Raw genomic sequence first — 24,842 nt, forward strand, 5'->3', positions numbered from 1 at the left:
TTGTGGCTAGGGGAGCTCAGTCCATCGTCTCCCTTAAACAAAGCTGAGGTTGTTCTAGTGGTTCCCCCTGTGTCCTTAGGAATCGGAGTTGTGTTCTCTGTTCTCTGTAATTCAGTGCTCTTCCGGTGGGAGTCATTTTGCTTCCCAGCCTCCCAGGGGACAGATGTCCTGAAACATCCCCAAGTCATCACAGCTGGAACCTGAAGCTCTCCTGCTGCTGTGGCTGACTGGTGGCTGGAGGTTTGGGGTGCTGCTTAGCACCCTAAAATGCCTGGCTCCCCAGGTGGCCATTCCACCAGAGATCCAGCCATTTCTAACCCAGAGGGAAGCCTAGGTATGAAGAAGGCCCGTGCTGGCCCCCAGACAGCTCCCAAGGCCAGGTGTTAGGATTCCTTCTGGCTGAAGATAGAAGACACAGCTTCTCTAATGACTTGCGAAGGCCTGGCCAAGCCAGGTGTCTGGCCTCACCTCTATTTCTTGCTCCCAGGGCATGGAAAGGCAATGACGTGAAGGTTCCAACACCTGGGCTTAGTGTCGCTTGGTGAACTCAGGTGGGCAGGTCCTGCTTTAGTTTCCTTGATGGCCAGCCAGTGCAGGCCGGGCGTGGCAGGGGCTGTACATCCTGGCTCCTGGGTGGCATTCGTGGTGGGATGGGGCCAGGTTGTACCCCAAGCCAGGAACCTGTGTGCTTCTTGAGGTCTGGGTTCTCCCTGGGCAGTGCAGAGTGGGCAGCACTTCCCAGCTGGAACTTGGGGACGTGGCCGGCCATCCTTGGGACCCAGTTTGAGAAGTGGTCACTCCGTGGTCAGCAGCTCACCAGCCTCTGGACACACAGCGCCGGCTCCCAAGGGACGATTATAATGGGAAGATGCTGAATCCCAGGAGTCCTGCATGGGACACACCAAGGGCAGAGAACCATGGGATGATTCCTTAGATGCCCAGAATGCAGTCTAGCCACAGCAGTGCACTTGCTAGGCCTGTGGTCGGCCTCACTGCTCCTTGGTCTCTTCTCCACCTTTTCCTGAATGCTTCCTCCCACTTCCTGTCTTCTGCTGTCCTTCCTGCCCATCCTTCTTATAGGAGGTCAGGGTTGAAGCCACTCCGCTGGCCTTCCTGTGAATCTCAGCCTCTCTGCCTCTCCCTAGCCAGCGTCCAGCCAGTCCTCTGCTTCTATGCCTCTCTACTTATCTGTAGGTCTGCTGGGATTAAGCACTGCCGTCTGGCCTTCTTGATAGGTTGCTAGCATGTGCTCTCTGAAGCACTCATGAAATATTACAACAATTTGCCCTCACACCCTCGCTTGTGTGTAGGCAAAGAAGTTCGAAACCTACCGCAGCTAAGGCAGTATTTCCCTTGGATAAGAAACAAAACATTGAATTTTGATTAGAAGCAATATGGATTGATAGCCAGGAATTGGTGACTATTCATATATCTGCTCAGGAGGCTGAGAGCCACAGGATCATGGCTCCAGACCAACCCAGGTAGAAAAGTCTTTGAAACTCCAACTCCAAAGACGCCAAGCTGGAGATGTGGCTCAAGTGGTAGAGTGCCAACCTAGCAAGTGTGAAGCACTGAGTTCAAACCTTGGTATTGAAGCAAAAAAAAAGTCTCTGTGGCAGGAGTTTTTGGAAACATAGGAAAGAATAAAGAAGTAAACATGAGTCATTAAAAAAAAAAAAGTGTACCCTACCCCATGATTCACAGTGAACACTTAAAATATAATTTATCTCATCTTCGGTTCCCTGCTTTAGGAACTGAGGTCATTCTATTATATTACCTCTTCTAGTTTATTCCAGGAAAATAAAAACTATGTGCACATTTTATCATTCATTCAAGGGAGTCTAGAAACTGCAGAGTTATCAACCTGATGCTGTGGTGATTTTTCACACAGGAGATCAAATGGCTCAAGTCTAAAAAAACTGCCTTAGATGTATTGGCCTGAAATCCCAAATCAAGTATTAGTGACTTCCCTTTTGGGAATCATCTCTCACTGAAGTAGGTCTCGTACAAAATGTCATCCACGCATCCTTCCCACTGTTCAGAGCACATGCCTTGATAGATGGAATTTACATGAGGAAGTTTAATTTTTAGTCGTGTTTTTCCTCGTGTTTTGATGTTTTGCCATCACTCGTACCCAGAGTTGCAACCCTCAGACCCCTTCTCGCACACCCAGAGCTGTGTTTTGGGACACTCTGTAATTTCAGCGACTAAATGGTTCAGAGCAATGATTTTGTTTTACATCCTATAGTTCATATGAATCAATTGTGAAGGAAGCACATAAAGAAACCCACCAAAATCAATCCAAAAGGAGGGGGACAGGCGGGAAGGGGTTCAGAAGGATTAATGCAGATGGGTTGGCCTTGATCTAACAAATACATATATATATATATATATATATATCACAATGAGGCTCTCTTGTATCATTAATTTATGCTAATTCAAGTTTCTTAAAAATCTGGTGACAACCAGATGATCTGTCATGATTTCTGTGTGTGTGTGTGTGTGTGTGTGTGTGTTTCTTTCTTCACCCTTTCTGCCATAACCTATTCCCTATTAACTCTCAGGCTTACCTTTTTTTTAAATCACTGGGTAATTCTCCCCTGCAGGAGGGAAAGGCTGGGAGGGGCCATTGGTGTGGAGAACCACGGGGGCAGAGAAATGCACTTGTCCTCTCAAGGCAAAGGGACTTTTCTTCCTTCTGGTCTGTACTGTTAACACGCATCTCCTGGTGGCAGCCAGCCTGCTGCCTCCTGGTTATGATACTGGCTCCCCTCGCCCAAAGGCTTCCTGTTAGGAGCAGTGAAGGTGATTGTTGAACAAAGGAATGCAAGTCAAAGGATGAGATTGACAGTGGTAGAATTTCCTAGGTAGTTGTTCGTGAAACTTTTTCTGTTGTTGTTGTTGTTGTTTTCTAGGCAGGGTTTGGGATGTCTCCAGGAAAGGGAAGGCATGAGGAAGTGTCACTTCCTTCACTGTCAATGATGTGCTGCATCTCCACTTGGGGAGCAAGAACCGGCCATCTCTGTGAGGCAGCTTGAGGCCAGGTCTGGCTGGGAGCAGAGCTCAGCAAATGGGCTGCACTGAGCTCCAGGGAGCAAAGCCGGAGCTACCTTCGAGGCAGCCACGCTCCCAGAGAGAAATAAGAGCGAGTAATGAAGTGCGTTTCAAATACGGCACGGTTTCATGGAAAAATTGCAGGAAAGTCAGAGGACGCCCAGGACAAGGGTTCCATCGGCTGAACTTAGTGAGCACATTGGATTATTGGGATGTTAAAGCGGGAAAGAGCTGGGCACTGGCGGCTTACGCCTATAGTCCTAGTTACTTGGGATGCTGAGATCTGGGCAGGAAAGTCAGTGATATTCTTATCTCCAATTAACCACCAAAAGGCTGGAAGTGGAGCTGTGGTTCAAGTGGTAGAACACTAGCCTTGAGTAAAATGGTTCAGGGACAGTGCCCAGGCCCTGAGTTCAAGCTTTAAAACTTGTCCAAAAAAAAGAGAAAGTTGGACTTTCAAGTGCCAAGAAATCCATAGGGAGACAGGCAGCTGCATCTCCGAGATTCTTGTATTGTTTGTTCTCTGTTATACCATCTTAATCGTAATACCTCTCCATTTATTCAGAAAATAAGCACGGGATGAGACTGCGAGCTCAGAGCCGTGGGAGAGAGACTTTTAAAGTTCACTTTCCAGCCACTATTTACAAGTACTCAGTGAATACTGAGTACTTTTCAGAGTACTTTGGGGGTGCATCAGAAGAGGCCAAGGTTCTTGCTACTCCCTGGATAGGCAATGTGGTGATTTTCCTGGGGATATGCAGGTGAGGGGCAGGAGAATGGCAGGGACAGGCAGCTGGGGCCAACCCTTAAACTTGGATCTGATAGAATTAGAAATCCTCTAGCCACAGCTGGAGGAAGTGTGACACCCATTCCAGTAGCCTTGGCTTAGACAGGAGAAACGTGTTCTCCAGTGAATGCTAAAGGTTAGCTATCCAAAAACAAAGTGCTAGCACTGCCAGTCTTGTAGGATTGTCTGCTCTTAGTGCAATGCCTTTTCATTATTTGTTTCTATAACTCTTTCTAATATCCGGGCATCTTTTCCTAACACCCGGAGGCATTGTTAGAAATACTTAGGCAGGCTGAAGTGGGTATGTGTCTCAGAGGTGAGAAAGCCTAATTAGAAAGATGGAGAACGGAGTTCAAACTCCACTATGGTCCCCTCCCATTAAAAAAAAGAAATTGTGCAGCCCACCGAGGCCTGCTTGAAGATTTAAATGGTATTTTAGTGACACCTATTGTCTCGCTAACCAAATTACACTTCAACACTCAAAAAAAAAAGAGGGGGGACAATAGTTTAAAAAGGAGAGGTGCATTAAAGTAATGTTTCTCCATACACTTTAATTATAAGAGTATTAATTAAGCAAGATGAAAGTATATTTAGAGATTAGTGTTCAAGTGGCCAAGATACTGGAGGGGAAATAAAATACAAATGGGGCCTCTGGCCTCATAAAGCTTTCTAGAAGATATTATCTAACGAGATATTAAGTAGCGTGCACCAGGCTGGGAATGTGGCTCAGTGGTAGAGTGCTTGCCTAGTATGCATGAAGCCCTGGGTTCCATTCCTCAGTACCACATACACAGAAAAGGCCAGAAGTGGCGCTGTGGCTCATGTGGTAGAGTGCTAATCTTGAGCAAAAGCATCTCAGGGACAGTGCCCAGGCCTGAGTTTAAGCTCCAGGACTGCCCGCCCCCCCTCAAAAAAAAAGCTGTCTAAGTAACATACACCAAACAGCAAAGAGAAAGCAGTGACAAGGCTATGCAGGTGTTATTCTCGAGTAGACATGGAAGTTTGGGGCAATGGTAAAGTTTGAGGTACAGAGAGAGGCAGACTTTGGAGGTCAGAAGATCTGCTTCCTTAGGTGTCAGCTGCTGTGTGGCGCCAAGTAACTCACCTCGGCTCTCTGAGGTTCAGCTTCCACCCTCGGGGACCAAGAAGCGGACAGGATGCCTCTCAGCTTCCCAAGGCTGTAAAGATCCCATAAAGAATACAAGGGCCAGTGCCTGGATGGAGTGAGTGCTCAGGGCGGGTGTCAGTATTACTGTGCATTTGAGGGGAGAAGAGATAGGATATGAGTTCCAGGTGGAGAAGGACTTAATCCCTTCCAGCAAACAGTGGGGCTGAGGCCAGGGCCGTGGGCACTGGGTTGGCCGGGGTGCTGGATAGGTGACAGTCCTGTCAACATGGTTGATGGAAGGGAGAGGGAAGATTCTAGACAGCCATGGGGGAGAAGATCGGGGTTAAGGGAGCGAAGGCAGATGGGTGGAATCCTGACGGAGAGCCAGGCACTCCAGGGAGTGATGAAGAGGAGCCAGACACAGGACATTTACATGTCATTTGGGGGTAAGAGAGACTCAGAGGATGAGGGAGATATGGTGGATCAAAACAACTCTGGGAGCAACTAGAAAATTCCATTTGAGGGCCACAAAATCGGTCATCAGTTGAATAATATTGTTTCCTAAGGAAATTTTTATAAAAGAACATAGAAGGCATACAGGTCTGTTTTTAATGTTTATAAATAAGATAAGGGGTGGGGCATGGTGGAACATGCCTGGAGTCTCAGCTGCTCTGGAGGTAGAGACTGGACACAGTAAGAGGCAGCCGGGTGGTGGTGGGTGATGGTGCGCAGTGTGAGATCCTATCTCAACAACAACAACAAAAAAACCCAAGCTGAGCATGGGAGCTCATGCCTGTAATCTCAGCTACTCAGGAGGTGGAAGTAGGACGATTTGGGTTAAAGATCAGCACAAGGTAAAGCTATTTGAAAAATACAAAAGCAAGGAGAGCTGGGGTATGACCAAAGTGGAAGCATGTGTAATCCTAGCCCTGCACTAGGCATACTCCTGACTTAGCTAATGAACCAGGGACGAAATCCCAAAGGTGCATCCTGGCCTGGGGGGCAGAGAGGGGTGGGGCGCAGTGTCAGCACTGAGCTCTTCAGGCTTTATTTGTACAGCTGGCCCTGATCCAAGGCTGCTGGAGGATGACCAATAACTGGCTAATGGCGTGGAGTCAGCTGGGCCTCTGAGCAGAGAGAGACACGGAAAGTCACAACAGAGGCAGCTGTACTCACAGTGGCAAGGAAGGAAGGAAGGAAGGAAGGAAGGAAGAAAGGAAGGAAGGAAGGAAGGAAGGAAGGAAGGAAGGAAGGGAGGGAGGGAGGGAGGGAGGGAGGGAGAAAAAGAGAAAAGAAGAATAGAGGAAAGGAGGAAGTTAAGAGGAAGCAGAAGAAAGCAAAGGGAGGAAGGGAGGGAGAGAGGGGAGGAAGGAACAAAGGAGGGATGAAGGAAGGAAAGAAAGAGGGAGGGAAAGAGGAAAACAGGGAAAAAGGAGGTGTTAATGGTTTGTGCCTGTGATAATCCTAGCTACTCAGGAAGCTGAAACTTGAAGAACTGCAGTTCAAAGCCAGCCTGAGCAGAAAAGTTTGTGAGATTTCATCCTCAATTAACCAGCAAAATGCCAGAGTGGAAGCAAGTCTCAAGTGCTAGAACACCAGCCTTGAGCAAGAAACCCAAGGGAGTGTAAGATGCTGAGATCCAGCCACATGCTGACACATACACATACAGAAAAAAGAAAGAGGGGGGAGGGAAAGGGAAGGAAGGCGGGAGAGAAGAAGAAAAAGAAAAGAAACCAAGGACCTTATATCCAAAAGTCAGCCATTCCATTAGGCAGCTTGTCTATTTGCTATGAAAATCACTTGTTTTTATAGCATGTGCTGGGTTTGCACTGGGTTTTATTGAATATTATTGTTAGTGGCTTGAGGGTGAGGATTAAGAGTAAATCAACAAAACAAATAGTTTTTAAATAAAATATTAAAAAATTTTTTTTGGTTGGTCTCAGGGCCTGAACTCTGGGCCTGGGCGCTGTCCCTCAGCTCTTTAGCTCAAGGCTAGTGCTCTACCACTTGAGTCACAGTGCCACTTCTGGCTTTTTCTGCTTATGTGGGACTGAGGAATCGAACCCAGGGCCTCATGTATGCAAGGCAAGCACTTTACCATGGAGCCACCTTCCCAGCCCCTTAATTTTTTTTTTTAAATGAGAAGGGTACCTGTGGTTCACACCTGTAATCCTAGCTACTCAGGAGGCTGAGCTCTGAGGATAGTGGTTCAAAGTCAGCCTTAGTAGGAAAGTCCTTGAGATTCGTATCTACAATTAACCACCACTAATAAGCCAGAAGTAGAGCTGTGGGCCAAGTGGTAGAGCATTAGCCTTGAGCAAAAGAAGCTCAGGGCAGCACTCAGACCCTGAGTTCCAGCCCCAGGACCAGCCCTCCCCCGCAAAAAATGTAAAATTCCTGCTTAGAATGATTTTCTAGTCCTGCACACGTATTTAGGGCTCTGTTACTTATGGGTCTGCCATGATTCTTTTTACTGATTCCTCCACTCCCTTACATATGAACCAATTTAGTACTAATGGAATTGTCCTCTACATTGCTGTGAATACATTGTTTTCTGGAATTGGGTGATCTAGCAAACTACTATTTCCAAGACTTGCATTTGCGAGATTGTTGTCAGTTGAAGGCAGATTTAGTCTTCAAGATTTCATGCATCTCCTTCAAATATTTATTATGTAACAAAATTATTTAATAATAACTTTTTTTAAAAAAATCACTAAATATATGACCATGAAGTCTTCACAGCCTTAGAGAAAAAAAAAAAAAAAGCAAGCATTGTGTTTTCTGTTGGTTTCCTACGTGCAGCATAAGGTTTGCCTCTGTCACTTAGTAAGGGTCAAGTGAAGTCATGATTACTTCTTTATTATAGCTCCACAACAGAAGCCCGAGTCCTGACACACCCACCAGGGGTGAGGGGGTGTGGCCCAGTGCCATGGGGTGGCAGCCATCACGGTGTGGGAGCTGTGGTCTGGGCATTCTGGTTCACACACAAAGGAAGTGGTATTCACACACATTTTTCTGTGGGGCCATGGCTGGAATCCACGTCTGCTTCTCGTAAGCATTTATTGTTCTCAGCTATTGTGCTGTGAATGTACTCCTTCCTTGGCTGAAATGGAATCCTTAGAGTCACACGTTAGTGTTATTAAAAGAGTGGGAACTTAAATCTGCTGGGATGCTCAGAGGTAGAGCTCTGGGAAGGCTTAGATTAGGTTAGGTCTTAGATTAGGGTACAGTCTCCCTGATTGAGTCCTCTTGTCTTTATGTAAAGAGAGATAGAGACCACACACACAGGCATCAACACTCCTACTAGGATATGATAGCCCTTATCCGACTGTACTGTCCCATGCTGTTTAGCCTTTGAACTTCCGGAACTGTAAATGGAAAGAAACCTGTTTTCTTTATAAAGTACTCTCCCTCAGTGACTTCATTACAGCAACACAAATCTGACTAGTACATCTGCCTTTCTTACTATCATGTCCCTGGGTACCTGTGCTCTGCCTACTCTGGGAACTTTATGCTGTAGTGGAGGAGAAGAGGAGAGGGATACACAGATAAAGAAAGGATTCTGGTGACAGAGTGGAGGGGTTATTATCTTGGCATCTCCGAGAGGCATCTAGGGTCAGGGCAGTAAGTAGATAGGGGAAATCTTCCCACTAGAGCACCAAGAGCCATCATCCATGGGCAGGCATGCTTAAGTGTGTGCAAATGCTGCAAAACAAATGGCCCCAAGTGAGAGTTGCATGTTGTGGGGAAGGGAAAGGGGTGGAGGGAGGAAGATCAGGGCCCTTCACAGATACATAGACATTTTCTAATCTTTTCGGTTTATGGAAATATTTTTTTAATAAACTTAGGCCAATCTGGACACATTTCTCTAGTGCATTGAATGGAAATGTCATGTTTCTATGGCTGTAGTAGCATTCATTCCTACTCTTTCGGTCTCTGCAAATTCCACTGGCTCACTGAATTAGGGACTGCACATTTCAAATGAAACTCGGTGAAGATTGCTTTCTCAGTTACCTCCATTTGGTTGAGTATGCATTTTGTTATGTATCAAAATAACATATAATTGTAAAGTACTATGCTCCGTAGGATAATTTGGAGACTTTATATGCAAATTGCATGCTATGTGTAAATATAACTTCTCAACTTAATATCAAAAGCTGTTCTTTCCTCATTCTTATATCAAGGAAAAATAAAAGGAGGGCACTTTGAAATGTATGTTAATTAAGTCATTATTCTTCTCACTTTGAGGTTGTGCTTTCAGTTTATACACATTCATTGTAAATTAATCTGCCTTCCCTTATAAGCTCCCCAGATTGTTCATACTCACAGTTATCTTTTTTATTACTTATATGGTTAAGATCTATTTAAAACTGGGTGCTGGTGACATATGTGTGTAATCCTAACTTTCAAGAGGCTGAGATCTAGAGAATCGAAGTTCAAAGCCAGCCAGGGAAGAAGTACTTTCCAGACTCCAAAATAAACCAGCAAGAATCTAGGTTGGAAGTATGGCTCAAGTGGTATAGTGTCAGCCAAGCAAGCATGAAGCCTTGAGCTCAAACCCGAGTACCATCCTCAAAAAAGACTTAGCTAACATTTTAAGCCTTTGGAATTTATGCCTGTTTAACCAGTACTCACAAGAATAAATTAAAAAGAAAATATCTTGGCGAGAGTTCCGGGAAAATGGCGGAGGAGAAGCTGGAATCTGAACAAGCTCTCGCATAGAAAGCAATTTTAGAGTTCCAGTGAACAGCCCTAAGCCAGAGAACCACACCAAGTGTGCCATCACAGGACAGAGGTTTAGGCAAGAGAGGGGAAATCAAGGCAAAAAGACACATCTGAGCGCTTGCCAGCAGCCGCGGTGGCGGCGGCAGCAGCAGGGCACCATAACTGAGCCACAGAGTCCGGGACAAAGGAGCCAGATGCGGTGGGCGAGCGGATTCTACTAAACACCAGCAAGAACGGACAAGGAGCAGACATCTTCATTCTGCAGTTTGCGGACCAGAGATGACCCAGGAACCAAGACTTGGCGTGAGTAGAAGCCTGACGTCCTCACTCCTTCTCAGGGAGCAGAGGAGGGAAGGCCACCCCTCCCCCCTAGCACCGGTGATCTCCATCTTGGATACCGACAAAGCTCGGCGGAGCTGAGAGCTCCAGCTCAGGCCTTGGAATAAAACAAGTCATTTAGCAGATCACAAGAACTTAACGGCGGCCTGACCTGCCAGACTCAGCTCCATCCAGGGAAAAGTCACCCAGCTGGGGGCGCCAGCCATAGGAGTGGCTTTCCCCACTGGGTAACCAGAGCCAGAGGCTGCCCCTCCCTCTAGCAGCCTCCATAATCAATTGAAAAACAGAAACCCTGAGAATGGCTCCAGGCTGGGCTCTGTGAGGTTTTCACAAAATAGCCCCAAGGAAAAGCTACTGTTTATTGAAAGGCCTCAACTCTACCCAGAACCTAGCCTCATCACTGCATTCCCCTCTTTTGTGATTCTCAAACTAGATCACCCTCCCATTAAACTAACCTTGGAAGGGGATCTCAAAATCTTGGGCAAAGCAGAACATTTTTCTGCCTATTTGAACAATCTGACTTAAGAAACCAATCAAGCCACAGGACCTCAAGCAGACCAGAGACTCCAACAAGAGGCTGGCTACAGACACAAGGGAGATACAGGATTTTTCCCACCCCTTCCAAAAAAACCAAAGAACGTTTTTTTTTTTCTTTTTTCTTTTTTTGGTACCTTATATATATAAAAATTTTTTTTTCCTTTTCTAAAACTTTTATTAATCTTTAATTTTTGCCTCTTTTGAAAAAATAATTGTTTTCCAGTAACTTTTTTTCCTCATAATTTTTATTTTAGGAATACGTGAATGTGCGTTTTCCTTTCTTTTCTTGTCTTCTCTCTCTTTTTCTTTCTTAATTATCTTTTTGTTTTTTTGCCTAGCTCTACTGAACTTCTGATCTTTTCTTCTCCCTTTCCTATTGGTTTCACCTTTTCCTCTCTTTTGTTCTTCTTTATGTGACTTAGCTCTTGTCCTGCACATCCTCAGATAAACCCGTAGTTAACTAGTAGACCCTATCCCCCATTGTGTACACACTTAATCCACAAATTTATTACTCAATTCAAAACCTCTGAGACTTAAATTCCTTAATAGCAGTACTACCCCTTTATACCTATATAATATTTTAAGCATTTTTTTTAAGTTTTTCACATCTCCTCTATGTCCCTCACCTTCTCTCAAAATATTCACATTCCTCTCTAAATAGATGGTCTTTTAATCTATATAATAACATTAATTTTTACGTTTCTATTTTTTTTCTGGTCTCTTTTCATTCCCCTTTCCCTTTCTTCTTTTCCTCTCACTCTCTACTTGCATCCTACCCAACTTATTTCCTGCATTGTGATTAGGACATAGTTAACTCTCCCTGTGCCTCCCCACACCAATCTATCCCTATTTTTTACGCACATCTCTCCCTAACCCTAATAATTTCTGGTTTTCCAAATTCTTCTCTGTGGTTCGAAGTCCATTAACATATAGTTGTTTGATGTGGAATAGATGTATCTGTTGAACTAGATTGTATCTATAGACTATTGACTGTACAAATGCAAACTTTGGTTGATGGTTGCCTTAAGATAGTATTCTAGCACAAAACTGGTGCTATCTTCATCTCAAATGGGCAGAGTAAGCGGGAAAAACACAAGAAAAATGGCAAATTCGGGTATCTCAATTCCCAATCTTGATAATCAGGGGTCAGAACAGATAATGAATAATCCAGAGGAGAGTTCCCAAACACTATTGGCAAACATGATAAATGAGAAGTTTGACAACTTACAAAGGACTCTGTATGAGCGTGATAGGGAGAGAGAGGAGGCATCCCAGAAGTTTATACAGGAATATCATAAGCATGAGGAAGCTACTCAAAAACTGATACAGGATTTGCGTGAACAACTTGAGAATACTCAAAGAGAAAGGGAGGAATGGCGTGAGCAGGCTGAGAACACTCAAAGAGAACTGCAGGAATCCCACGAACGGCAGGAAAGAGAACTGCAGGAATCCCACGAATGGGAGGAAGCTAATCAAAGAGTAATACAGGAATTGAGAGACCAGGTAGAGAACACACAAAGATCACTAAAGGCATTCATGGAATACATTAACAAAGAGCTGAAGGAAGTCAGGGAGACCACAAAGGGAATGCTGAACGGAACCCAACAGAAGGAATGGGAGTCCAAAGAAACCATAACCAATCAACTAAGTGATTTGAGAACAAACACTGAACACCAAATTAAGGAAGTAAAGAAATTCATACAAGACCTAAAACAGAGCTTCAACAAAGAACTTGAAGCCATCAAAGCTGAAAAATTAGAAGGAAAAGAGATAAAAAACAAAGTAGAGAGTCTTGACAGCAGGTTAGACCATGCAGAAGATCGAATCTCAGGGATTGAAGACAGCCTAGATATTATAGAGAAAGAACATACAACCATCCAAGACAAGTCCAAGAAATATGATAGATCTATCCAACACCTGGAAGACACCATCAGAAGGCCTAATCTAAGGATAATGGGTGTAGAGGAGCACCTAGAAACAGAAGTTAATGGCTTAGGAAATTTGTTTAACAGGATCCTAGCAGAGAACTTCCCAAACATGCAAAAAGATAGGCCTATTCAGATACAAGAAGCCTTTAGAACCCCAAATAGACCAGACCAGAATAGGACATCCCACCGTCACATTATAATCCACACAGGATCAACTCAGAACAAGGAAAAGATCCTTAAAGCTGTCAAGGAGAAAAGGGTAATCACCTATAAAGGGAAACCAATTAGAATCACCTCAGATTTCTCAGCAGAGACAATCAAAGCAAGAAGAGCCTAGAATGATGTATGCCATGCCCTAAAAACAAACAACTATCAACCAAGAATACTGTACCCAGCTAAACTCTCCTTCATAACTGAAGGCCAAATAAAAACCTTCCATAGCAAAGAAAAATTGAAACAATACATCTCCACCAAACCAGCCCTACAAAAGATTCTTAAAGATGTCCTACACATAGAAAACCAACAAGACCGCAATAAAGGCCAAGAAACTGCACCCAAACTGAGAATCCAAGAACCATAGGAAGAACCCAGTTTTCGCAGCCCCCAAGAAGGTGGATAACATGGCAGGAACTCCCAAATACCTCTCAGTCCTATCTCTTAATGTTAACGGACTGAACTCTCCAATTAAGCGACATAGACTGTCTAGTTGGATTAAAAAACAAGACCCTTCTATCTGCTGCCTGCAGGAGTCACATCTTGCCCGTAAAAACAAACACATTTTCAATGTTACAGGCTGGAACAAAATCTACCAAGCAAACGGCCCCCATAAACAGGTGGGAGTTGCAATTCTAATATCAGATAAAATAGACTTCAAATTAAAATTCGTGAGAAGAGATAAAGAAGGTCGCTACATACTAATTAAAGGATCTCTCCTTCAGGAGGATATTACAATTCTAAGTATCTATTCGCCAAACAATGGAGCACCCAAATTTATCAAAGAAACACTACTTTCCCTCAAATCCCATATAGATCCAAAGACATTAATTGTTGGGGATTTTAACACACCACTCTCCCCACTAGATAGATCAACTCGGCAAAAAGTCAACAGAGAAACCGCAGATCTAAACAGCTGCATAGATCAACTAGACTTAACAGACATCTACCGAACATTTCACCCAGCAGCATCAGAATACACGTTTTTCTCAGCAGCACATGGAACGTTTTCTAAAATAGACCACATTTTAGGCCACAAAGCAAAGTTGTCTAAATTCAGAAACATTGAAGTTATACCTTGCATTCTCTCTGACCACAAGGGAATAAAATTAGAACTCAACACCAAAAGCCACCAAAGAAAGTCCGGTATCACATGGAGGCTGAACAACACACTGCTGAATCATGAGTGGGTCATGGAAGAGATTAGAAAGGAAATTCAAATGTTCATGCTATTCAACAAAAATGAACACACAAATTACCAGCTCCTCTGGGACACAGCAAAGGCAGTACTCAGAGGCAAGTTTATAGCTCTGAGCTCCTACATCAACAAATTGGAGAGATCTGAAACTAACAATTTAATGACACATCTAAACCTCCTTGAAAAAGAGCAGCAAGATAAACCCCAATCCAGTAGACGGAAAGAAATAATCAAAATTAAATCAGAATTAAATGAATTAGAATCCAAAAAAACTATAGAAAGAATCAACAAAACAAAGAGTTGGTTCTTCGAAAAACTTAACAAAATTGACAGACCCTTAGCAAATCTTATCAGAAAAAGAAGAGAACACACCCAAATTAATAAACTCAGAGATGAGAATGGAAACATCACCACGGAAACAACCAAGATTCAGAACATTATAAGGGAATACTTCTCAAAACTTTATGCTAATAAGTTTGAGAACTTGACAGAAATGGACCTTTTCCTAGCAAATATTGACATGCCAAAACTAAACCAAGATGAGTTAAACTATCTTAACAGGCCCATATCAAGCATTGAAATAGAAACAGCAATAAGAGACCTCCCAGCTAAGAAAAGTCCAAGACCAGATGGTTTTACAGCGGAATTTTACAAGGCCTTCAAAGCAGAGCTCACACCAATTCTCCTCCAACTCTTCAATGAAATTGAAAGAGAAAGCTCACTACCGAACACATTCTATGAAGCCATCATAACCCTCATCCCAAAACCAGGCAGGGACTCATCAAAGAAAGAGAACTATAGACCCATTTCTTTGATGAATATTGATGCAAAACTTCTCAACAAAATTTTGGCCAACCGACTTCAACAATTCATCCAAAAAATCATACACCACGATCAAACAGGATTCATTTCAGGGATGCAAAGCTGGTTCAATATACGCAAATCAATTAATATTATTCATCACATCAACAGGAGCAAGAATAAGAACCACATGGTTATCTCAATAGACGCAGAAAAAGCATTCGACAAGATCCAACACCCCTTTATGATGAAGGTTTTGGAAAAATTAGGAATCCATGGAACATTCCTCAATACAATAAAGGCTGTATATGACAAACCTACAGCCAGCATTATACTCAATGGTGAAAAACTAAAGCCATTTCCTCTTAACTCAGGAACAAGACAAGGATGCCCACTCTCTCCACTTCTCTTCAATCTAGTATTAGAATGCCTAGCTACAGCAATAAGACAAGATGCAGACATAAAGAGGATCCAAATAGGGAAAGAAGAAATAAAACTCTCCCTCTTTGCAGATGACATGATCTTGTATTTAAAGAATCCCATAGACTCCACTCCCAAATTACTCAAGCTGATTCAAAACTTTGGCAAAGTAGCAGGTTATAAAATTAACCCCCCAAAATCAATGGCTTTTCTGTATGCCAACAATGAGACAAGTGTGGCTGAAATTAGGAAAGCAACTCCATTTGTAATAGCCCCACAAAAAATAAAATACCTAGGAATTAACTTAACTAAAGAAGTGAAGGACCTCTATGATGAAAACTTTAAAATCTTGAAAAAGGAAATCAACACAGAACTTAAAAAATGGCAAAACCTCCCATGCTCCTGGATTGGAAAGATTAACATCGTGAAAATGGCAATACTTCCCAAGGCTATCTACAAATTCAACGCAATACCTATCAAAATTCCACCCTCATTCTTCAAGGAAATAGAAGAGGCAATCCAAAAATTCATATGGAACAATAAAAGACCCCGAATAGCAAAAACGCTCCTCAACGGAAAGAACACTGCTGGAAGAATATCAATACCAAATTTCAAACTCTACTATAAAGCCATAGTAATCAAAACAGCGTGGTATTGGCATAAGAACAGACCTCAGGACCAATGGAATAGAATTGAAAACCCAGAAATGAACCTACAGACCTATAGCCATCTAATCTTCGATAAGGGAGCTAAAACAATAGAATGGAAGACAGACAGCCTCTTCAGTAAATGGTGCTGGCAAAATTGGTTAACTACATGTAGAAAACTAAAGCTAGATCCTTATATATCACCCTGCACCAGAATCAACTCCAAATGGATCAAAGACCTTGAACTCAAAACAGACACTCTGAAAACATTACAGGATGGAATAGGAGAAACCCTAGGTCTCCTTGGCTCAGGCCGAAATTTTCTGAATAGAGACCCGGAAACACAACAAATCAAAGAATGGTTGGACAAATGGGATTGCATAAAGTTGCAGAGCTTCTGCAGGGCAAATGACATAGCTAGCAAGATCAATAGAAAGCCCACGGATTGGGAGAAGATCTTTACTAGCCATACAACGGACAAGGGTCTCATATCTAAAATATACTTGGAACTCAAAAAATTAAACCCCCCAACAACAAATCCTCAAAGAAACAACTGCCCAATAAATAAGTGGGCAAAAGACTTAAAGAGAAACTTCTCTGAAGAAGAAAGAAGGATGGCCAATAGACACATGAAAAAATGTTCAACATCCCTAGCCATAAAAGAAATGCAAATCAAAACAACATTGAGATATCACCTCACTCCAGTTAGAACGGCAAAAATCAAGAACTCTAACAACAACAGATGCTGGAGGGGATGTGGACAGAAGGGAACCTTACTTCATTGTTGGTGGGAATGTAAACTTGTTCAATCACTTTGGAAAGCAGTATGGAGGTTCCTCAAAAGACTACACATAGAACTCCCCTATGACCCAGCAATCCCACTTTTGGGCATTTACCCAAATGTTTACAAACAAGACCACACTAAAGCTACCAGCACAACTATGTTTATTGCAGCATTATTTACCATAGCTAAGATATGGAACCAACCCAGATGCCCCTCAGTAGATGAATGGATCAAGAAAATGTGGTATATATACACAATGGAATTCTATGCCTCCATCAGAAAGAATGACATTTCCCCATTTGTTAGGAAATGGAAAGGCTTGGAAAAAATTATATTAAGTGAAGTAAGCCAGGCCCAAAGAAACATAGGTCCCATGGTTTCCCTTATATGCAATATCTAGTATATGTATGAGTCAAGCGGAAAAGGTCAGATAATGTGATGTTAGGAAAACGATCCCTTAAATATGTATTTTAATTTTTTTTTCTTTCATGCATGTGTTTCTAACGCATTTATAAGATTATTTCTTTGTTGCTTTGTATGTCGCTCCCCCACAGTGTAACCCCCGCTTTCACTATATTTGATGTCAGTATAACATGTGGAGGAGATGGGGACAAACAAGTCGTTTAAGGATTCAGGTGGACCTGTTGCAACAATGAGAAGTACAAAATGTCATGTCAAAAACGAGCTTTACAATGTCGGTGTGGGGGGGAAGGGGGGGAAGGATTGGGTGGGGGGGAGAGGGGAGGCTGGGAAGGGAGGTGAAGGGTAAACAAAGGAGGAGGCTGCAATGCTTGGTAAGAAATGTATGCATTATCCTGCCCATGTAATTGTAACCCCTCTGTACAGTATGTTCTCAAATAAAATAAAATTAAATTAAAAAAAAAAAAGAAAATATCTTGGTTTCAGTACCAGCACAAACAAAAGCAAACCAAAAAGCCCCCATTTGGATAGAGAGATGGAAGGTTTATAATGAGCTGCTGGTAGCGAGACTGCCAGAGTGCATGGCGATTCACATGCATAATACCAGCACTGCACTACTCACAAGGAGGAAGTCCAGTGACCGGAAGACTCAAGCTCTGCAAACAGCCCCCATAATGAACTGCCATGCCCACAGTTCCTTGTGTGTGTGTCCTTGGAGACATTTCTTAGCCTTTCTGATCCTCTACTCTTCATCTCTACAGCCTCGTAGGATGAATAATGCTTGGGAGGTCGTCACCATACTGTTTGTCATAAGAAGTGTTAACTCTTGTCCTTAGGTGCCGTGATCTGTTAACTCTTATGTCCTTCCTTTCAGGGCCAACCAGGACCACTGGGACCTCAGGGTCCCATAGGGCCCCTGGGACCCCCAGGACCCCCTGGGATTCCAGGAGAGAAGGGTCTAAGGGGTGACGCCGGCCCTCCTGGAGCCGTGGGGGAGAAAGGAGACAAGGTGAGTAGCTTCTGCAGCCTCTTCAAGGCACTCGGTGCCCTGTTGTTCAATGAAATCCATCCAAACTCCTCTGCAGTAACAACTCTCCCATCCTAGCCCCTGTATAGAGAACGGTGTCCTTCTGGACCTTCTCTGTGTGTTTAAACCCCCAAGTGTGTGCCATTGAGCAGGTGCATTGTTTAGAGGCTTAAAAACAAAAACCTTCAGGAAGCTGGTGGCTCAAGCCTGTACTTTTAGCTACTCAGGAGGCTGAGATCGGAGGAGCTGATGGGCAGGAAAGTCCGTGATCTCTTAACTCCAATAAACTACCAAAATAATCTGTGGCTCAAGTGGTAGGGCACTAGCTGGAGAATAAAAGCTTGGGGACAATGCTCAGGTCCTGAGTTCAAACCCCAGGACCAACACAACAGATCAAAACAGAAAAAGCCTAATACTTTCTCACGTGTTATCACACTGTCTTGTTTTTTTTTTTTTTTTATCACTCAGCACTATGATTTTGATGATGATGATGATGATGATGATGATGATGGATGATGGATGATGGATGATGATGGATGACGATGATGTCAGTCGTGGGTCTGAACTCAGGGCCTGGGCGCTGTCCCTCAGCTCTTCAGCTCAAGGCTAGTGCTCTACCACTTGAGCTACAATGCCACTTCGGGCTTTTTCTGCTTATGTGGTGCTGAGAAATCAAACCAGGGCCTCATGTATGCAGGGAAAGCACTCTACCACTGAGCCACCTTCCCAGCCCCAGCACTATGATTTAAAGATAATTCTTCATTACCTTCTTCAGGTTAGATTTATCCCTTTAAATCTGCATAGTATACCACTGCAAAGCTAGAACTCATTTCCTGCTGATAATTTGAGATTGTGCCCCAAATTTGGCAGTGTTAGTGTACAAACAGTCCTATAAGATACTGTTGGTCATGTTTACTAGGCTATTGCTCTGAAAAGCTGAATTGCTGACTTAAATCAAATGCACACTGGAAAGTACAAAGAATCGTTTCTCAAATGACAGCATATTAACTCATCAATGGAAAGACCAAATGATCATGACCAGTAAGAGGTTTCAAATGAGTCCCAATTTTCAAGTAAATCAGCTTGCTAGTCTAATAATTTAGTAATGTTTATGCTTTTGTTTTATATGTTGTAATTCTAGGGTCCAACTGGCATTCCTGGGTTTCCAGGTTTGGGCGGAATACCTGTACGTATTCTCCTTTTTTATTTTTGAAGAAGGGGGATATATTTTAACTGTATTTTTTTTTCTTTTTTGGTACTGGGGATTGAACCCAGGACGTTGCACTTGCTAGGCAAGCACTTTGCCACTGAGCTACATCCCAGCCCGAGGTGGGGGGGGGGGATATATTTTAGAACCCATAAAACCACATAGTCAAAAAGCATACCTATCAGGCAAACTTAAATTTTTTTCCATGTTTGTATATGAGAAGTACATGGAATACATAACACATGAAAGGGTCTTTGGATTTTGCTCAGTCAGCAAGGGTTTCAAACAGATTAGGGGAAAAAAACCTCCAAAATCAGAGTTAGATTTATTGTCATATAAAACACAGTCTTCTGGAAATAAAATATGGTCTTAATGAAATTTATTTTCAAAAATTGCTAGTGGAGTAGAGACTTTCACTTTTAATACAAAAATTAAATGAGAGGAGGGGATTTATTTTTGTAGTGGGGGAAGGGGAGACAAGGGAATGGAAGGCTTTGAAAAAAAATTGCCTCTCAAATCTCTCAGAATAATCCAGAGTAAATTAATTCAAATTTGGATGCAGGACAAGATCTGTACTTTTGGGTTTCCTATGACACATGGCACTTTTAGACAGGGAAGGAAATTGCATGAACTTAAACAAGTTAACGTGCGAGCTACCATGGCCAGAATTTGGGACCCATAGCATGTAACCTTGGTGTTAGGGATTTTCCTGCATAAATAAACAAGTAAATAAGTAAATAAAAAGGCTTCACTTTTGTTTTCTGTAGGGTCACCCAGGGCCTCCTGGATCGAGAGGAAAACCTGGCTTGAATGGCTACAATGGATCAAGAGGTGATCCTGGATTTCCAGGAGAAAGGGGAGTACCAGGCCTCGGAGGCCCCCCTGTAAGACACCCACAGGGCAGCTCATCGGGTGTGAGAAGGCCTACAGTAGGAAAAGGCTGGCATGGTTAAAAGCAGAGTTAATGCAAGAGTACCTGGAGATCTGTGAACTCAGGGAGTGTGGCTGGAGGAGGTGGTTAGACAGCAGGCAGGATTGAACATGTAAGGCTTTGTAGACTGCACAAGAGATTGGATTTTCTTCATTGCTTCTTGCAAAGACACTGATGCTTTCAAGGAAGAAAGAATCCTATGGCTGCTTCTTTAAGCTGTCTCTGTACAGAGAACGGATAGTAAGGAAAAGGAGCAGAGGGGCCAGGTAGCAAAACATAGGAGGGTTCACTGCAGACATGTCTGAGCGCCCCTAGAAAGCCGAGCATAAAGGTATTTAATAGAGGAGTTTGCCTTTGTTGTAATGGCTGTAGGAGTGAGACTTGGGGCCCAGCATGGGGGAGGGGGCTGACTCTGCCTGACTCTGTCAGGCAGCTGCTCTTGTACTAATGCCTCGTACCCCATATCGGGACACCAGCCGACAGTTTCCTATGTGGAAGTGGCAGCAGAATGACCATACACTGGGTCTCTCCGCCATTCTGTCCTCCATGTCTCCTAGGTGGAACTTCCCTTCCACCCACCTACAGAAGCCTCTTCCTCTTCCTCCTCCTTTTATTTCACACAACGTGGCCTCACCATGTAGCCCACCCTGGCTTTGCATGCATGCTCTTCCCCCTCAGCCTCCTGGTGGCTGTGATGGCAGGCACGCACCATCACACTAGATCAAGGTTCTGTTTTTGTTTTTCAATCTCTGTGGCCTCGTGTAATTAAAGAAGATAAATTAGAGAAGGATTCGGAATGGATGTCCGTTCTTAACAGTGGACACTGTTGACACTTGACGATAAATTTACTATTCTTCATTGTTGGTTTTCTTTTAAAAAAATTGGGCTTAACTTCAGCAAGGGTACTTCCTTACATGCCCTTCTTTTTCTATACTTCATGTGTCCTCCAATTTTTTTGTGTTTGTTTTCTTTCTCTTTTCGTCACTTAAAGAGCAGAGATCACTTGTCTCTTCAAAACAGATTTTCTGTGGCTAGTTTTCAGCCCTTTCCCTTCTCTCATTAAATATTGTGCTTCAGATTTCATTCTTCAAGCAGAGTCATCCAATTCTTCTTCACAAGTCTTCTTTGTGTTTCAGACCTATGAGGAACTTATCTGGATATAGAACTCAAAAAGCTTTTACAGACTCCCCCCTCCCCCCCACCCCCCACTCCCTCCCCCACCTTATTTTCATTACGACACAGGAGCCACAATCATCTTCCATTTCTAAAAGATTTTTTTAACCACCCGAGGCTCTCAAACTCAAGCATTGAGTAGTCCAGTGCAGTCTGTTGAATGCATGTGTCTTAAACTCTTCAAGTTGGATGGAACCTAATTCTCCTGAATCAGCAGTTCATGAAAGCAGGAATTCCCGCTGGTGGCTTGTAGACAGCAGTACTGGTGTGCACAATGGTCCCCTGAGTTATCTGACATGTTTTGTGTAATGTGAGGATGCCTACCTTCTCTACCGAATCATTCAAGACTTATGATTGGCCTCTGTTAGTTATATAGCAATTTGGAGACCAATGAGCTAACAGTGGAGTTGGCATTTTATGTCATGACTCAACTAATTTCAGTAGTAATCGGGATTGAAATTCAAGTCATGTTGTTGGAGGACTGGTATTATTTAATTGTGGGACTGAAATTTATGCAGATTGGAACCACAGGAAGTTAGCACTACCTGCAGAAGCTGATTTGACTCAACTAAGCTGTTGGTGTAATTTCCTAAGAGTCAAGCACCCTGTGTGAAGAGCTACTTTGAAATGTGTGTCCTTCATAGAAGCTTGACATATGGAGAAGATAGAAGGTTTAGGTGGCAACCAAGTTAAGATACATTAAGATATTAAGTAGGAGATTAAGATGAGACACAAGAAAGCCTTGGAAGAGTACATTGAGCTATTTCATTCACTTTTTAAAGATAACCAACCAGCACCTATATACAAAAACCTCCTAAAAGGAACATATCATCTTTTTTAAGTTATTTTTACAAAGGATGTGCAAGCTCTGTTTGGAATGTAAATACTGAAATGGACATATGCTTTTCTTTATACTATTTCTAGAGCATGAATTAAAATAATAAAATTGGGCATTTAAAAAGAATAATGCCTAATCATTATATTGTAAGAAAAAAATCCAATGTTTCTGCTGAAAAATTCATGAATATCTATATATTAGTGGATACTCTGCCTTGGGAATTCCTAAACAGAGGCAATTAAATATGGAGGAATTGTATATGAGAACTTTAGGAAGATAAAACTCTACCAGAATAATGGTTGCAATGTTAGTTTTATTGTTCACTAATATTTCATATGAAAAAAATCCTGCCATAATAATGCACTTTCTCCACTTACATAAATGTTTTATTTTCAGGGCCTTCCTGGAGAACGTGGTGAAAAAGGAAATTCAGTGTTCATTGCTGGTGCCATTAAAGGTACTCAGGTAAGTAGTACATCAATTGTGAGTATTAGGTGAATTTTCTTCCCCTCAAAGTGGTAAACCATGCAGGAAGTACACTGATAGGGGTTTCCTGCTCAGTGTCAATCAGGATGAATTTTGTCATTGCCTGGACACACCAAGATGGGTATCTACTTCTTGTGTGAAGACACTGGCTTCTGTCACTATGACTACAGCAACACAGCGCCACCAGCAGTTCAGAGTTGCAAGCACACTTTGATGTCAAGGTTTGGCAAGCTGGTCACTACCAGTATTTTGGTGCAGATCCTGAGCATTACAGAATGTCAGGCCTTGCAGCCTTACCCTGCCCCCCTCACTGGCAGTGCTTTCCTCCTCCTCCCTCCCCACCCTGCCTCCACCCCCCCCCCCCGCACCGATAATGTCACCAGCTATTAACAGATATTCCCTAGGGAAGAACAACCCCTTGGTGTTGGCTACTGATTGCTAACATTTGCATGGTGCCATCTAGAACAATGAAAGTTACCACTATGGAATTTGAACACTCTAGAAAGTTTTTAGCACTCTCCCAAAGGAATGCTTGTGTGCTTTAAGCAGGGGAAGACATACAGGAATATTCAGAAATAAGGTTTCGAGGGGCCGCTTCATCCCAAATCTGAGAAGCCATGTTTCAACCAGGTACAAGGGCGATGAGTGGAAAAGCAAAGAGAAACAGTCCATTTTCCAGATGCTCTTTTTCTCTTAGGAATAAAATGAGTTATAGATTGTTGCTCTGAGAGCCTGAGTTCTGTCCCGTTGGAAGAGGATGCAGCTGTCCATCTACACACAGCCAACAGCAAGAACTACAGCTTTCACTGCAACTTCAACAATATTGTAGTAAACTCAGCATCCCACAGGGTATTCTAGGAACCAATATCACATATTGGAAAGACTTCTCTTGCTTACAAGAATTATACAGTAACCTTCATAAAGAATTATACAATATTCTTTTTTAAGAGTCTTCACATACTTCACATTCATTTAGGTAGCTATTAGAAAAAGCAAAAAACAAAATAAAACAATGTCAGCAATAGTGTGTCATTTTAGATGAGAATGTAAAATAGTACAGCTACTATAGAAAAAAATGTGGCAATTCTTCAAAATATTAAATGTAAGATTACTGTATAATTCAGGAACTTCTGGGCATGTCACTAAAACAGTTGAAAGCAGAGGCACAATGCATGTGCACAGTAGCCAAAAGATAGAAGTTGCCTCATGGTTTGTCAAAGGTGGATAGATGATCACAAGAATCAAATGTAGGTCTATCTATATAAATGAATATGATTCAGCCTTTAAAAAAGACGGAAATTCTGATATATGCACCAATGTGTATGAAACCGGATGCCATCATGCCCAGTGACAAAACAACAAACAAGTGAGATAGATAGTAAACAATAGAAAACAAGAAAGATAGCCATAGAAGAGACAACCAAAAAGAAGTGAGACAGAAGGGGAGAGAAGTCTAGAGACTTCCTTATCTCAGGCCTAAACAGAAGATCTTTAATAAGAATGGCCATACCAGATTCCACGGCCTAAATTTCCTAGAATATTCAGTTTCAGAGACAGACAGTAGAATGATGCCCAGAGTGACTTGGCATTGGGGATTAATAGAGTATTTTATTTATCATTATTATTTACTATTATTTTAAAGTAGTTGTACAAAGGAGTTGCCATTTAACAAAGCAATGTATGAATACGACATATCTTGATCAATGTCACCCCTTTCAACATTCTCGCCCATTTCTCCCCTCCCCAACCCTTCCCTTGCTCTTCTTAATTGTGTAGGGTATACATTGGATTCTTGTCTTCATTTTCCTCCCTCAAGTCCTCTTTACTTATCTACCCCCTTTCCTGTTGAGCCTACCCCACTCCTTTCCTTCCTTCCTTCCTTCCTTCCTTCCTTCCTTCCTTCCTTCCTTCCTTCCTTCTTTCCTTCCTTTCTTGGTTTCTTTCTTGTTGATCGTGGGGCTTGAACTCTGGGCCTGGGCATTGTCCCTCAGCTCCTCAGCTCAAGGCTAGTGTTCTACCACTTGAGCCACAGCGCCACTTCCGGTTTTCTGGTTGTTTATTGGAGATAAGTGTCTCTCGGACTTTCCTGCCCCGGCTGGCTTTGAACCTCAGTCCTCAGATCTCAGCCTCCTCAGTAGCTAGGATTACAGGCGTGAGCCACTGGCACTCCCACCCCTTCCAAATAACCACTTCCTAATGGTTTGTTGTGCTTCACTTTG

General features: G+C 42.8%; 1 protein-coding gene across 1 annotated transcript in view; it reads left to right on the plus strand.

The window, feature by feature from the left end:
• The window catches only part of Col4a4 (collagen type IV alpha 4 chain), a 129,953-nt gene that overhangs the window by 24,959 nt on the left and 80,152 nt on the right, over positions 1 to 24,842 (plus strand). Inside the window, exons 5-8 of the mRNA XM_042679354.1 lie at positions 17,836 to 17,970; positions 19,130 to 19,174; positions 19,963 to 20,079; positions 22,534 to 22,602. Of these exons, the coding sequence (XP_042535288.1) occupies positions 17,836 to 17,970; positions 19,130 to 19,174; positions 19,963 to 20,079; positions 22,534 to 22,602 (366 nt within the window). The remainder of the gene's footprint in view (positions 1 to 17,835; positions 17,971 to 19,129; positions 19,175 to 19,962; positions 20,080 to 22,533; positions 22,603 to 24,842) is intronic.

This window comes from Dipodomys spectabilis, unplaced genomic scaffold (genome assembly GCF_019054845.1).
Source record: "Dipodomys spectabilis isolate Male_0828 unplaced genomic scaffold, ASM1905484v1 ptg000051l, whole genome shotgun sequence".
Classification (NCBI taxonomy): domain Eukaryota; kingdom Metazoa; phylum Chordata; class Mammalia; order Rodentia; family Heteromyidae; genus Dipodomys; species Dipodomys spectabilis.